Source organism: Macrobrachium nipponense, chromosome 33 (assembly GCF_015104395.2).
Source record: "Macrobrachium nipponense isolate FS-2020 chromosome 33, ASM1510439v2, whole genome shotgun sequence".
NCBI lineage: Eukaryota > Metazoa > Arthropoda > Malacostraca > Decapoda > Palaemonidae > Macrobrachium > Macrobrachium nipponense.
Window position 1 is genome coordinate 28,003,757 of NC_087219.1, and position 17,239 is coordinate 28,020,995.

The 17,239-nt window shown below is 41.4% G+C and overlaps 2 protein-coding genes across 9 annotated transcripts in view; one reads left to right on the forward strand and one right to left on the reverse strand.

Moving 5' to 3' along the window:
• The window catches only part of LOC135203053 (two pore calcium channel protein 1-like), a 734,396-nt gene that overhangs the window by 297,741 nt on the left and 419,416 nt on the right, over positions 1–17,239 (reverse strand). The window lies entirely within an intron of this gene.
• The window catches only part of LOC135203051 (cytochrome P450 2B1-like), a 70,490-nt gene continuing 60,012 nt past the window's right edge, over positions 6,762–17,239 (forward strand). Inside the window, exons 1-2 of one of the 4 annotated variants that reach the window (XM_064232641.1) lie at positions 6,762–6,854; positions 10,881–10,972. In XM_064232641.1, the coding sequence (XP_064088711.1) occupies positions 10,888–10,972 (85 nt within the window). In that variant the 5' untranslated portion in view covers positions 6,762–6,854; positions 10,881–10,887. Of the gene's footprint in view, positions 6,855–7,971; positions 7,991–8,387; positions 8,407–10,880; positions 10,973–17,239 lie in introns of those variants that run through there. The other 3 variants (XM_064232638.1, XM_064232640.1, XM_064232639.1) reach the window with 3 other exon arrangements.

Below are 17,239 nucleotides of genomic sequence, written 5' to 3' on the forward strand. Positions count from 1 at the left end.
AAATGCCGTAAGTCGAGAGGCCATTACGAAATTGTTGTGTATTGCGCCATGACATGGCAACTTTTGACAGTAGTCATGTAATGACGCCGACTATGCAAGGCAGCCTTGCATAGTCGCCATCACTGGCGCAAAGTCGTCAGACCCTTGGGCCTGATTACTATTTATGCCGATTTATGGCTTATTGTTTGTAATGAGAGAGTAGTGGAGTCGTAATGAGCAAAATTTTGGCCCTTACGACTTGCGCAGTTTTAAATCGCCAATGTGTGACCCAGGCTTTAGTAATCGCGGTCGAGTCACTACAACTGTCAAGTCTCCATGTCATGCAGACATATGAGAGAGTGGGGATACAATCCACAATGAAGTAAATTCCTCTTGTAGTTTAAAATATATAGTTCTTGTATAGGATTAGAGCTTTCGACCATCAACTGTTGATGGTCGAAAGCTCTAATCCTATACAAGAACTATATTTTAAACTACAGGAGGAATTTACTTCATTGTGGATTGTATCCCCATTTACTTAGAGGTACGACATAGTACCTGGCTTCTGCACATATGAGAGAGTGTCTGATTGCTCTTTCATCTGAGATAATGTGATTACAGCAGACGTAATTAGCAATTTCGACGTACGGTGTCCATTATGACGTGCGTGATGCACTTGGCAACTCCTTAAGTTGCGCGGAGGGGGTGCGCAGTAGCCACAGTGACGTGCGTTTCCAGCTATAAAAAAGTTCAAGGGCCTAATTTAGTAGACAAAGCTACATTTATTTTTATGTTTTGATTAAAATATATTTGGGATTAAAGATTTTCAGTATTCTTATATACTCTTATGACCGGACCGAATCTCACATATACATGCATAACACGCGAAAAAACCTTAAAGGAAATATATATAACAACAATATAGATATTTCTGACATTTATTCGGGACTTTCAGTGATTTTTTCTTTAAAAAATATATGTTAGTGACTTAATTGCAATCAATACAATTTATTAGAATGTTCTGAAGTATAATCAATGAAAAGGCATTTTCTATTCTAAGTAAAAATAGCATTTTAGATTTGCATTTTAAGTAAAAAACAGCATTTTAGATTTGCATTTTTTTGAGATACTTTGAGAATGTCATATATATGACTGAATACGACTCTCAGGAAAATGTGTTGGTTACTTTAATGTAAATGTTTTAGAATTAAAATTTGCTTTGATATTTACTTCCCTATTTCAATTTAATTTTATAAAGTATGTACAGGAATGTTCTATTGTTTTTTTGTTTTACATCACTGAACCCTGCCAATCAACGGAGTCAAAATAATCGCGGAGTTGATCTCGTTGAGCCCTGCAAGCCATGGTTCCTCTCGGACAGCTTCGTCAGACCAACAGTTAACAGGTATGGCCTCGTGTCACTGAGTCTTCTTCATCTGCCTCAATAGTGGCATTAGGGTGTCTTGTCAAAATTAAGTTGTGCAACATACAAGAGGCCATCACCACGGACTCGATACGGGCATGCCGAAGATGTAGGAGGGTGTGAAACACTGAATCTGTGGGAGACAAAGGAAAAATATTGATTTAACTATGAGATGGTATACGAAAGGTATTTCATGTTAAATACGTATTATTTCTGTAGAAAAGAAATGGTATACAAATGGTGTTTCATATTATTACGCTTTTAAACAAGCAGAACAAATAAAGACAATATATTTGTGAGCAATACCTACCTGTTTGCTGGTATGCCAAAAGCATACTCCACTGTACGTCCTGCCCTGCTCAGTCGGTAATTAAAGATGCGCTCGTACTGTCCGATTTCGTGCTTGGTATGGTTTCACAATATAACTCTCAAGAGTGAAGGCATCCTCTCCAATGAGGAAATAGGGGACTGGGGGTTTATCTACAGCCTCGTTTGGCAATCTTTCAGGGGCCAGGCAGATTGGCTTCATTCCGATCAAGCATTTGACACCACCATCAGGCTTGGAACCTATGGCACCTACATGAACTTGTAGTCACCGTCAACAACTCCAAATAGAATTATAGAGTAGAATTTCTTATTGTTGTAGTAATGAGTTCCTCCTTTCACTGGGTTCTGGATTCTGACGCTTTTCCCATCTACTGCTCCAAGGGCGAGGGAAATTCCAGTGTTCTTCAAAACCACGGGCTACTTCCTTCCATTGCTCTGGGGTCGTAGGTAACTGCACTACCTTATCTCCATATGCAGTCACTATGGCCCTACAAGTTTCAGGCACAATACCACAGACTGTGTTGGCTGCTACTCGGAATTGGAAGGCCAGGCTCTTTCAGGATTCCCTAGTTGCAAGATAACAAAGGGCAATCGCAACGCACAGGCTTCGCTCAATGTGTCTTCTCCAGAAAGTGAGTTTATTTCTTGATGTAGGACGAAACACGGTCAACGACTCCATTGAAAAGCTCCTCTGTAATCCTGGTAAAGTTCCGGTACTTCAATTGCTAACTCTCATGAAGTTGTTAAGTAACGTTTCTCCTCCCTTCTTTGTAAGTAGGGCCACATCCAGCGTCTCCCTCTGTCTTTTTTGCTTCTTGCACTTCTATTCCTACTGTATTTTCACTACACTTAGAATTAACATGGCATAGCAATGATCCACAATTGCCAGTGCTAATGCAGGACCATCTAAGTTGTCTAAGATCACGTCCAGATCTTGCTGGGTCTTCAAAACTTGTTCGTCCATCTTGTGCCTCTGTCAGCACCTGGAATGGGAATGACTGCCAAATTCCCACCACCCGCTTATATATACGACTGTGTATGACATGTCGTCATTTCCTTACGTCAGACGTAATTGCCTTTACGTCAGTTGCCGTTTCCAAAAAACCGTTAAAATTGGGTGCAGCCTAGATCATCGGCAACAAATGTGTATGATTACGACATTGTAAGTCTCATCGTAATGCTGTCGTAATTGTTTTTTGTAGCCCAAGGCCCATAACTGCCCGCGAATGACGCAAAAACAAGCCATTACATGGTCGCGGGCTCGAATTGCCGATGCGTGATCAAGCCTGAAGAGGTGCAACTTTAGTCTCACTGTTTTCCAAACACGTGGTTTTCTAAATCTCATCTACTAGATGGTGAGACAGTTTTCACATTTTGTTTTATTTATGTCTAACTGGTTCAGTCATAGATCCATAAGATCGGAAAATGAGATTGATTGACGTAGCCATCAACGATTGGTCGAGATTTGCAAGTGAAGTTATAGTTAACTGGCGTATAAAAAAAATGGGTGACCCTGGAACAACAGTGGAAATTGATGAAGCAAAATTTGGCCAAAGAAAATATAACGAAGGTAGAGTAATAGAAGGGCTATGGGTATTTGCAGAGAGACACAAGATTTTTGTTGTGACGGAAGAAGCCAGAAGTGATGAATCACTGATAAGGAAGGCCTACGATTGTCTTGGAAATGAAGGGTATAACAACGATATATGGACTTTGAAGACCCAAGATCGGGAGCTCATACAAACAACAGAAAGAAGGTGGCAAGAACCAGGGGCTGGTACTAGAAATGCCATTTTGTAGGTTATCTGTCGGTAGCCTTCCTTAAAATGAAATTCAAAGACTAAAATACCAAAGTTAACGCTTTCTTAACGGCAGCGGCTGATTTATACGGTCCAAATACCTAAGGTAAATCTTTTTATGATTCATAGTCATTGTATAAAGAGTAGGGTATTTTCTTAGGATATTTATTTCATAACTATAAAATCACTACGAACTGAGTAGTACCTTGAAAATTGATTTTTCCTATACTTTTAGTGCTCCTAGTTGGTGAAGGAGGTAGCGTTTCATTTACTGTCGTCAGTTATTTTAAGATGCTTATCTCTACCTCAACTTGTAGTCTGACGATCTTTCCTCCTTTCCCACTAAATTCTAACTACCCCCTACCCCATTTCTGTTTTCCAACTTTCCTTAATTTACTTGATGTCTGTTAGATCAAATGTCTCTTAACAATTTGCATATGCATAGAACCATCTACCTACCCCAGTTTTCGTTCCTCACCTTCCCTCACGTTCTACGAATGTGTGGAGCCCTCTACCTAACCCCAAGATAAAGTAATGACGCATGCCTAACCCCATCTTGTTCTTCCCCCTTCCCTCAACCGATCCTTACTAGAACACATGGCTCCCTAACGGGTTTTGCATTCAATGAACCCATGGAGGTACATGACAGAAGGCGTCTTCCCGCGTCGCGTCGTCCCCATAAAGGTGAGAGAAGCCAGTGGGCGGAGCTTAAGATCGGCAGATAGACCCAAAACATGACGGTCTCCTGGGCTAAACTAAGGGAATTTACCACTTGTTCTTGCATACTAGCCGAAAAATAAAAAGAAGTCACAAAAAGTACATAATATTTTCTTACATATTTAATGTAGATTTATTATCAGTGTTATACTGCAAACTTTTCCAGGAGAAATGATATAGTAATACCTATTGTTTTTATTGTGTTTTGTATGACAAGGCACATAGTAAAACAAAAATTTAATAATTAGATGCCTTTTAAGTGTACAGTGACATGACATCACACATATATTCTAGATAAGTGCTTCAACTCATTTTGAAGTCCCCCCTGGTGTCGTGGTTTATTTTAGTAAATAAATAAAGTGGTTCACCTCAAAGATTTTTCCAATCGCTAATCTTGCATATACATAAGAGTTATTATCCATGCCACACACACATATATATATATATATATATATATATATATATATATATGTATATATATAATTATATATATATATATATATATATATATATATATATATGTGTGTGGTGTGTTTGTGTGTGTGTGTGTGTGTGTGTGTGTGTGTGTACGAAAAAGCAATTTCACTCCCGCAATTTACAGCATACCATATATATATATATATATATATTATAGAATATATATCTATATAATATATATATAAAAAATTATTCTATATATATATATATATATATATTATTCATATCAATTACACTTGTAGATTATTGTATCACATGAGAGAGAGAGAGAGAGAGAGAGAGAGAGAGAGAGAGAGAGAGAGAGATGAAATTTCATACAAAATTCAATCAGTGCCAAGCAAATTTAAAATTATATTTGACATTAATTTAGGTTGTGATAGTACAAAAAAAAAAAAAATAAATACAGCTTGGGCATCTATCAGTCCTGAGATGCCAACCTATCGTCCACCTCAAAAACAGCTGCCCACCTCTCACTGGTCTCGTCCATCCAAGCTGAATAGAACTGTATGATCTAAATTCTACATTCCTTTGAACAGTAGCTATAGGTTTTGCGTATTCTTGACGACTTTTACTCTGCTCTTTATTAGATTATCAGTCTAATGTTTACCATCATAATGGAACCTGGATGTATTTCTCTGTATTAGCCTTTATTAAAAATATACAAGGTGATTTCTCTGTGGCCTAAGTCTTTTTATGATGATCCAAAGTTGCGAAATTAGACTTGTACTGCAATTATGTTTCTAAAACATGTTATCTCAATAGTTCATTATAAGTTAGTCAGGAAATATTTTCCTCTGATGACAAAATATGCTGCATGCATTCTGAAAACTTTTCACTGGTCGTCATGCATGCATCAATGACATCATCTGGTGGAAAAATCATAGCTCCTCTACTCTTTAGCCTAGAGAATTTATATCGTTATGATTGGTACTTTCTAATGCGTCTAGGCTTCACACTTTAAACATTGCCTTAGTTTAAATACTACAAATCCAGCTGTATATGCAACACTGATGTAGAACCACTACGCTTCCTTTTCGTACAGCCATATGCCGACCAGGCCGGCTTTCAACACGTCCACTAGATAAGGTGATAGATGTTTTGCCTGGGAGGCTGGGGGTTGGGGGGGGGGGGGAGGTTAGAGGATCAATGCGCTTAGTCACGTTGACTACACATTCGTGACGTCATGGCGGCTCCTATGATACCTCCATGACAAAGCATAGTCGCTTAGTTTGTTTTGCGACCCAAAACCCGGATTCCCAAGTAACCCAACCACGTTGGGTAGAGATGGGAACAGGATAATAGTTGACCGACAAAAAACATCATCAGCTTCATTAGCAGCTCGAAAACGAAAAATCAATTCCCAAAGTAATAATCTGCGTGGAGTTACCCTGCAGTTTTACCTTTTATGGCATATATAAGATTAATGAAGCTCCAATATCAACTGAAATCACCATTGCAACATGTGCTACGATAATATGCTGAAAATACAGGACATATAGGCCTAATCCTATCAATTGCTAACAAAATATTTCTCTGATGGGCCTAGCACAAAAATACATAAAATAAAATTCAGTTTGCTTTCTCTTGCATTCCCGTATCCATTTTGGTAATCATTATGAGCTACACAACGTACCACTACGAAGATAATAATAATAATAATAATAAAAGGATATCGCAGATACTACTTTTAACACAAGTTTACTATCCACAAGGATTTGCTTCCTACTACTAAATGTAAACACTACTAAAACAAAATGCCACTTGTCCGAGGTCAGCATTCGACAAATTATGACGTTTGTTTCGCATTATTTAAAATTATATCTTATTCTGAAAACGCAGTTAGTAAAAATAAGCAAATATAAGAAAACACACACTGGTAACTCTCACTACCCACTTGAATGAATTTAGCTACATATGGGACCAAACCGCCATCGGACCAAAATGCCCATCCGATGAGGGGCATTAGAGCTCAATTTAGCTCGGCATACACTTGACCTTGAGAAAAAGACACCCTTGAACTTCTGCTTGGAGTTTTAGCGCTATGAAATGCTAGATTGAGACTCAGTCTCAGTCAGGCAGGCCTGCTAGTTTAAGCTCAGTTTTGTTTAGTGTTATAGGCGTTCATAAGCATTGTAAGTAGGCAAGACGATCTTATTTATAGTTTCTGATAAAGGTCTAAAGATTATATCTGACCTCTTTCACAATAAACACCTGCTTTTAATCACCAATGGCTAAAAAGGCAATGGTATAAGGCCAAGTGCACAAACAAAAGTGTGTAAGTCTAGTGATAACCTTTAGTTGTGTAGCTATTCATTGCATGAAGTTGGCAATTAACTGTAAGGAAACTGAATCTTATTAAGTTTAATATTGGGTTCCTTGGAAGTGCATCGAAGGAAAAGTAAATAATGTTCTTCAAAAGGATTAGTACTGTGCCTACGAGGAACCAGTAACCTACGAGTCCGAAAAAGATCGTCATTTTACTCAGTGACCAACGTGCGTGGGTCTCTGGCTACTTCCTATTTTGTTAACATCCCGACTGTTCTTCAGGATAAAAACCAGTTTGTTTCTCTCTCTCTCTCTCTCTCTCTCTCTCTCTCTCTCTCTCTCTCTCTCTCGCTCTCTCTCTCTCTCGTTGATTAATGGTGCAGGTACGAAAACACATGGGCAAATGACTAACGGAGACCTCGATCGTTATCAGATATTCTCTCTTTGTATTGTGTGGCTGTGCCGTCTTTGTAATTCGTCGCTAGAATTCATGTTAGGCTTTACTGTATCTGTGTTGTGGTATCTTTTCGTTAAGATTCTCGTTAGGCTTTACTGCATCTGTGTAGTTCTGTCTTCATTTGCTAACCGTGCTTCTAATTGATTCGTACTTTGCTCTACAAATCAATCTTTCCCCCAGAAAACATTTAATGAGGCATTATCGAACTTACGGCAACTGACAAGAGACAAATTTACGATCTCCGTTATGCACCGTTTGTTGTTGTTTGTTTGATTGTATGGTGCTTTTACGTTGCATGGAACCAGTGGTTATTCAGCAACGGGACCAACGGCTTTACGTGGCTTCCGAACCACGTCGAGAGTGAACTTCTATCATCAGAAATACACATCTCTCACTCCTCAATGGAATGGCCGAGAATCGAACCCGCGACCACCGAGGTGGGACGCCAACACCATACCAACCACGCCACTGAAGCGCTTTATGCACCGTTTGTCCTCCGAGTTTGTTGATAATGCACACTCTAGCGAGTGTTTCGTAATAAGATTGGTAATCGCTTAAGTAACTTTTTGTATCTTGCTGCAATTTGATATTTTGTTTAAGGGCTTTGTACAGAAGGACGCTGCTCTTTGACACTGACACGGAAAGTACATTGTATTTATTGAAATTAACTGAATAAGTAACTAAATATAACCACGGACGTAAAACCATATTCAGTGCTATCAATTACGACACAAGTAGCAGAATGATACAATACTAAACACACTGTCTTTGGAGGTGGGGGGGGGGGGGTCCGTTGTTGGATGCGAGTTTCCAGTGTTGGGATTTCTCTTCACCTTTCCTTCCTTCCACCGCTACATATTTTCCTTTTATTTTTCAATCCGTTTCTTGTAGTCTCCTCCCGAGTTCCCACTTAGATATCCACCTTCTTTGACTTTGCACTGACCCAGATGTCAACTTTTAAGGTGAGATTGTATATATAATAATCATAATAATAGTGGTACTTAGGAAGCAGACCCCTTTCTCAAACATATATTATTAAAAGTACTGGCTACCTCAGCAGCGTTATGCTTGTAGAGATTCTTCTCTATTTTTTCGAATAGTGGCTTTTTCCCTGCTACTTAAACAGGCTATTAGAGCGCCTAAGGAGGTCATTATCAAATACAGGGTCAAGATCGGTGTATATATTTCAACTTATACAGGTAAACTATGATATAGTTGTCAAAGTCATTCTCTCTCTCTCTCTCTCTCGTTTTCTTATATCAAGCTTTCGTCTGGAGCTGCCAGACATCCTCTAGGCTGGGAAGCTCTAGGCTGGGAAGCTGAGGGTGGACTGCTTCTGGTGTTGTTGTTGTTGGAGATTAAGCCAGCCTTGTGCTGGCACGGGCTCTTGCTCACAGAGCAGCCCGTAAGCTTCTGGTGTGGTGTCTGTCCTTCTTATATTTGGGGTCGTCAGCAGGGGGTCTGCCCCATGCTGATCTCCATGTGGCCGGAGGCGGTAAGTCTGCTTTTTCAATGGTCACTTTAGCTTGGTCTCAAGCCACTTTCGCCATGTTAATGGTTGCGTAGCTGCAATCTTTTAGACGACCTAAGCTGTGCTGTGACGTTGCTGGGCGTTGCATTACACTGCCAGATGTCACAGCTAATTTGATTTTCATTGGCTGTAGGAGTATCTCTTTCGGGGGCGTTGTCTTCCGTAGAGTTGTTATGATCGGTAGCGTCATTGTTGGTGGCAGATCTTCTTATACTCGTGCTGGTTTTGTTTGCTGGATGAGAAGCACCTCCAGCAGGTGTAAACGATGAGTATCAGGGGGCCTTCCCGATGATCTTCGTGTTCTGGATGATCACATCCTGGGAGATAGCCTCTTGATGTTTGGTGCGGGCATGGTTCTTGATAGCCCCCTCTTGGGCGTGGCAGGCGCATGATGAGTAAGCGCTGCTGCAACTACAGACTGGGCAAGTGTATTGGTATACCACATACGTCTGTTTCAGGGGACTATGTACCTGTGGGGAGGGATTAATTTTCATTAGGTCGCAATTCTGATAATATATGATTAAATCAATTTTCCTGGCGTCGTCGATTGGAGTTACTTTTTCGGAAATAAGCTTTATTATAAAGCCTTCATGAGTTCCCATTAACGTGACAAAGAGGACTCCGTTAAGAAGATTCATTTCCGAAAATGTAACCCCAATTAACGACACCAAGAAAATTGACGTAATCACATATTACCAGTATCGGAGGATGCACGACCTAATGATGAAAAATAATCACTCCCCATAGGTATGAGACCACCTGATGCAGACGTATGTGGTATACCAATAAACATGCCCAGTCTGCGGTTGCATCGGCGCCTACATAGGTACGACCAGCATGTGCCTGTCATGCCAAAGAGACTCTCCTGCCATGCCAAAGAGGGGCCTATCAAGAACCACTCCTGCACCAAACAACAAGAGGCTATCTCCCAGGATGTGATTGTCCAGAACATGAAGATCATCAGGAAGGCTCCTGATGCCTGTCAGTTACGCCTGCTGAAGGCGCTTCTCATCCACCAGCATTAAATATGACACAGGAAGAATTTTTCCTCCCCACGAGTATGAGAAGACCTTGTCTCCAACAATGACGCCACTGATCACAACAACTCTACGGAAGACAAAGCCCCTGAAAAGATACTCCTGCAGCCAACGAAAATCAAATTAGCTGTGACGTCTCGCAGTGTAATGAAACGCCCAACAACGTCACAGCACAGCTCAGGAGGTCTAAAAGATTGCAGCTACGCAACCATCAACAAGGCAAAGTGGCTTGAGACCTGGCTCAAGCAACCAATGAAAAAGCAGACTTACCACTGCCAGCCTATAGGAGATCAGTATGGGGCAGACCCCCTGCTGGTGACCCCAAACATAAGGAGGACGGACACCACACCAGAAGCAGTCAACCCTCAGCTTTCCAGCCTGGAGGATGTCTGGCAGCTCCAGACAAAAGCTTGCTACAAGAAGATGAGAGAGAGAGAGAGAAACCGTGAATGACTTTGTCAACTATGATATAATTTACCAGTGTAAGTTGAAGTATATACAGCTATCTTGGCCCTGTAGTATTTAATAATGACCTCCATAGGCTCTCTACTAGCCTGCTTAAGTAGTACAGAAAAAGCCGCCATTCGATAAAGAGAAGAATCTCTACAAGCGTAACACTGCTGAGGTAGCCATTACTTTTCATAAATAATGATGATAATAGTCTTTTGGCAGTTGAGATCTTAGTGATATTCCAACTATCAGCTTTCTGACCTTTTTAGGCCGACGAGTGTCTTGAGTTAAAAAGAAATGCATATCTTATAATAAAGTTTCATACCCTCTCCTTCAAAGTTTGACTCAACAGCCATGGAAAGAATTCTAATTTTTCCTCGTCAAATATTCTCATTTATTTCCTTTTGCCTCCTTGCAGATCGAAGATGTGGACTACTGTGGTGTTGGCATTAACTCTAATAGCTTTCATCTTCTACAGAGCTGCAGCTAGACCCCCCAACTATCCTCCAGGTAAGACAGTAATAATATCGTAGAGCGGCAATTACAGGGAGTAGCGATCATTGTGTCTAGTGTGTGGCTTCGGGCGGCCATATTGAAAGGTCTAGCCCTAGCTCATAGTACTATATTTTATTATCATTATTATTTTTATCTTTTTTACTATTATTATTATTATCATAATTATTATTATCATATGACCCAATTTCCTAGAGAAAAATTACCTTACAAAAACACTCCAAGCATTGTGGTCATGGCCTAAGCATCTGCTCTTGGATCTAAGCAATGAGGAGCATGAATGGTTCCTGTAAATTACAGGATTTCCTTGCATACAGTCACTAAACACTAACTAAACAGTAATGTGCAATCAGTAAATGCTAACACTTACTATACACTTAAACTCACTAAACGGTCACATTTACTATACATTACACTTGCTAAACATTGAACTATACGTTTACCCTCAATAACACTAAACACTCACTAGGCACTCACTATAAACTAAACACTCACGAAACATTAAACATTCAATAAATACTCATGTCCCTAAACACTCAGTAAACATTCACTCAACACTCAATCCTTAACATTCATTAAACACTAAACACTCACTATACACTACACATCACTAAGTACTCACAATTTACTAACACTCGCTAAACATTCACTAAGCACTCACAATACGCTAAACCACAAACACTAATTAAACATTAAATACTCATTGAACCCAAAATGCTCATTAAACCTCTAAACACTCATTAAACACTAAACAGTCACTGAGCATTCATTAATCACTCATGAAACTGTCACTGAACACCTACACACTAAACATTCATTAATCTCTCATGAAACAGTCACTTGCACCTACACAACAAACATCCAAAAACAAAAACTTACATTTCACACCCACAAACCAAAAATCACTAAACCCAAACACTCACACACTTCAATTAACCCTACACCTAAACTCACTAAACATTCACCGAATACTTACACACTAAATGTTCACTAAACCCTAAATACTCACTAAACATTCACTGAATATGTACACACTAAACATTCACTAAATACTAACATTCACTAAACCCTAAACACTCACTAAACACTTATCATTAACTCATTAAACATTCAAGATAAAAGAAATTCACAATCGCACAAAGCTTGTTCAATTTGCCAGTTACCAGACCTGTAAAGATGGCCAAAAGGCTCTGCAGTGCTGCCCTGGTGGAAGACCACCTGGTACCCTCCAGAAAGGTATCCAGACCACCTTCCTGAAGAAGAATTAAACTGCACTGGAGATGACAGCCCCAATTATGACAACCAAGGAAACAAGAATTAAACTGCACTGGAGATGACAGCCCCAATTATGACAACCAAGGAAACAACAATGAACCAACCCAGAACAGCCCACCCTCCCAAGGGCATACTCAAAGGAAGTCATTGAATCCCGATTCAATGTACTCCAAGAGGGTGACTTTAAGTGCTGCATGAAGGACATCATGCAGAAGCTTATCGCCCTTAAAGGAGGTAAACTGCGAGTCCCACAATGCACACAAGGCCATATAAACCTCACGAATTTCACGCCACCACACCATCAGGACCTCTGATGCCCTCCAGCCGCCTCCTACTTGCCGAGGCCCTCACTGAGCAGGGCACATACAGGAGCGGTATATGCATCTGTGAAATGAAGAAGGCAACCAAGAAGTTGAAGGAGAAAGAGGACATCACCATCCGGCGGGCAGACAAGACCGCTGCCTTTGTCCTCACAGAGACTGATGAATATCACAAGACACTTGATGACATCCTGTCAGGCTCCTACAAGTTTTAACAGCTTTCATGTAACCCAACTGATGATATCAAGAGGGATGCCAACAATATCATAGCGCGGTCAATGCAGCAACCAATGCTGCGCATCTCCCCCCATCCAAGGAGACTCAGATTAGGTTACCTCAATGGTAGCATAAAGAATCATAAAGAAGGTAACCCACTCCACCCGATCATCAGCCAGACGCCAGCACCAAATTACACCTTGGCAAAATGCCTAAACAATATTCTGACCCCTACATCCCGCGTAGCTATAGTCTTCGATCGTCTGCCAAGTTCCTAAAGAAAGTCAAGAATTCCCCTGGCACTGGCACTACTATTGCTTCCCTTAATGAGGAATCTCCTTTTACAAATGACCCTGTCGAAGAAACTATAGGCCTTATCCTTGACTGAGTCTATAAGGGATGAATTGACCCCTCCCCTCAACATCCCAGAGTCATCACTGCAAGCTGTTTTGGACATCTGTATGAAGAGGGCCCCTTTCTCTACCCACCGAGGACATATCTACCCCCAGAAAGACGGTGTAGTGATGGGATCCCCATTAGGAGTCCTATTCACCAATTTCTACATGGGCACCGTCGAGGAATGAGTCTTCGCCCAGATCCAGCGCCCCTGGAAATATCAATTTTTGAAAGAAAATTGTATTTTTCCTAAATATGCAAACCTGATGTCCTTTACATAAGGAATTACTTTCTGTGTAGCTGGAATTACGGCCGTTAAATTTTTGAACAAGGTGGTTAGGCAGTAACTACCATCTGGTAGGTGGGTAGGCCAACTGCCCAGATGTAAACACTCCACTTTGCCTTTCAGCCCAGGTTCAGATTGAGGGGTGGCATGAGGTGGGCATAAATGTAAAGGACCTCAGGTTTGTATAGTTAGGAAAAATACAATTTACTTTCAAAAATTGTGATTTGTTCCTACACTACATACAAACCCTCGATCCTTTACATTAGGAAGACTCACTGATTGGTGGGAGGAATGTGAGTAAGCCTCTAGAACTGACTGGAGTTCTGCACACCTGGCCTATTCCTCCTGGTCATAAGACCGAGGAGGAGTGCCCTGCCTCTGTCAACTTGATCGGAGAATAGGAGCTGCATTATCAAGAGTCAAACTTCTGGGCCTTTCCGAAATGAGTGAGGAATCGTAACTCATCCGAAAAAGGGCTGGGAAGGATATTTAAAGTCGGAGGCATTAACGCAAAGTTCTGGGAGGGGTTTGCATTATTGCCAGTCTCCTTCCTCCCCTTGTTAGAGGAAGGAGCGGGATTGCTTTTATGATTCTGATAAGAAAAATAGAAAGGAAGCTTGATGTGTAAGCTTACTGCATCAATTGCCCGACTAGCCAGCGTAAGTTAGAGTCCTCAACCTGAAGGAAGAGGAGTAGAGGGACGAGAAGGGGAAGGTGGAGAGGCCAGTCACTCTCGCATCCTTCTTACCTCTAGAACCACACACCATAGGCAAGATGCAACTTGTCCTCTTGAAGGAGCTGGGTAAGCAAACACAACCTGCAAGCATCCACCACCAGTCCAAGGAAAAGAGGTTCCAAGGACCTGTGGGCAGATCCGAAGGAAGAAAGATATAAATATGGTCGCAATGAGACTTCATCTATCTTCGGGTCTAACATATTCTTCGGAGTGATGAAATGTACCCATCCACTGGACTATTCAACTGCAGAGAAGTCTCTCAAGATCTCGTAAGACTTGGAGAAAGACATGTCATTGGACACTTCTGCATTGGCAGTCTGCAGTGGATAAAGGCATCGACACTCAATGAAGGGTGGCGATCCTTCATAGGTACAGTAACACACCAGCAGGACAAAGTAATGACTGATCTAGATCAACCAATACAAAGTCCACAGCAGATCATGAAGGACTTGGACTCATCAGCAGATGCCTACTGACTGCGGCCACACATCCGAGACATAGTCACAACATGACACCTGCCTTTTGAAGGGTTATATTAAGAATAACCATACAAATAGTCTATCTTGTTTGCCAACGATGTAGAGAGACGAGAGGATGATTCTTGCGAGGCATGTGCACATTAGACAAGCTCCCTGTGATGGCAAGACAAGTTTCTCCTGAGTAGTTGAATCTTAACCAAAGAGAAACAATACTATATTAACAGTGAATGACTGCGGTGAATATGGACCTGTGTCTTCACAGTTGAATCGAGAGAAGTAAACTCTAAAGATTCTGATCATAGAAAAGTCCTGTCAATGACACCAATCAGTGAAGACAGCTTTAATCTCTGCTGTTTTACGGAGGACTGAAAAGTTAATCCACTATTTCATTGCTGCTCGGCGAGAAAGTGGGAGCTTGCAATGACAGCAGAGTCTCAGTCATGAAAACACAAGGATTGTACTGCCTTAAGAACCGCTTCTTGTGGGTTGGATCAGGGAGGAAATTTCTATTTACTTTAGGAGCAGAGCTCGTTGGGCAGGGAACAGGCAAAGTCTTCCGTTATTCATTTACAATTCGGGCGAACAAAGAATAATTGAATACCTTATGGATTAGGAAATGTATATTAGAAGAAAAACTCAAATTGTCAGAATATCATTCAGCGTCATTGCAGCGGCCGATGGGGCAGGTGCGATGAAGCAGAAGACCAGACTACAGGCTTCTGTTATACCATGGGGTAAACAGAAAGATAATAACAAGTCTAATGAGATGTATCTGTCTGAAAAGTCTTGCAAAGGCAAATGTGGTGCAGGAAAGATGGGCATACATGTATGCAAGAATTCCAGTCAACCAGAGACCTGTCTAGGATTGTCGGGTAAAGATTCGAATTGGTAGTCAATCCTCAACAGAGGAGAAACAATATAAAACCAAAAAGAATCTTGGAGAGCAAGCAGTACTGAGGAAGAGCTATCACCACCCACTCAACTTGCTGCCATCCTGAGTTGCCTGGAAGAGCATTCCATGAAGGAATGCATTTGGCTAGAACCACTGAGTGCAAAAAAGATACACTCGAGCATCTGCATTTTAACCGAAATTAACCAAAATGGGAGGAAATAAACCCTCTTGTTCAGTGATAATGCAAATGCTGTGGTGTTGTTGGGAGACAATACCACTAGTTATCTCAAAATCAAAACCAGTAACTCTTGGGAGGCCCAAAAGGCTGCCCTGAGCTCCAGGTTAATTAAGAGAAGGTACTATTCGTCTCGGTCACATACCAGAAGAATTAACTTACAGATATGCGCCTACTTCTCGGACAATGCAACTGATAACAGAAGCATGTTGCAAGAGAAATGTACTAGTATATTTGTAGGTTCCTGTAAATCGCACTCCAGCCTAATTCTTCTTCATGCGAGGCACAAGAATAAGGACTGGAAGCAGAGCTCCTTTATTCTCTAATGAAGAGAGCGAAGACAAAGTTTCCCCAAAGGGAGACTTCTACGGTGATAACAGGATGCCGAAAACGACTAGTTCAGGCCGAACTGATTGTTCCCAAAACAGTAGCACTGGAGAAGTGTTCAAACCTCTCGGTGCTATCCATCCTGAACGGATTGACGTATGTTCGGTAAGATCCTAAGATTGAACCAAAAACATAATCTCTCACGTTCGAATTCAGAGGAGTAGACTACAGAATTTCTCTTATTTCCTTGTTAATTCCAGTATAACCAGGAAGTAGAGGGAAAAAAGAGAGGAGAATTGACTGTTCTTGCCCACTCTTCCCTGTTGATGTTCTCACTCTGTTAAACGAAGCATTCATTCCTATAACCGTTTTGTTCGCACAAACGCGAGCAAAAGTTGACCGGAGTTAAATGCAATAAAAGCTGGCGAGAACTTGCCGTGTCTTGCTACGCATCTATCTTCTCCGTGATCGAACCTCATGAAAAGGACTACGCAGAGGACCTCATATCTCCTTCAGATGCCTTGTCCCGAGGGACATCGACATTGACCTTGGCACCTGAAGAATAGCCATTCCTGGCTTTCACATGTGGGTCCGAGCCACCAATGCGGCTCAGTCCCTTCTCTCATCCTGCGCCACTATTGTCATGGAGAGAAGACTACCTATCACTGACTGTGGATGTACGACCCCCTTGGGGGTTGTACACTCTGACACACCTGTACACGAGGATACCTGACACAGCCCCAGTTCCATGAGCACTGCCCTTGGAACCAGAGACAGGAGAATGAACCTGAGTTCCAACTCCTGGGGCTCCTGAGACACCATATTTGTGGATAGCAGAGCAGGCAAGCCGAAGAGAGCCAATTACTTCCTCTCCATGGAAAGGGTGCAGACCCTTAGAAGTCTTGAAGTAGGACTTCTTAATGGACAGAGGATACCTTCCTCTTCTTAGGACATGGGAACCTTTGAAAAGGGAGGTTAGGAGGCGTCAGATGATGTAGATGAAAGATGACCCTTTGAAAACTCGCTGCAACATGGGAAGGGAGGGTGTTATGTAATGGCAAGGAACCACACTGATCAAGAGCAGAGAGTTCGTTCGTTAGAG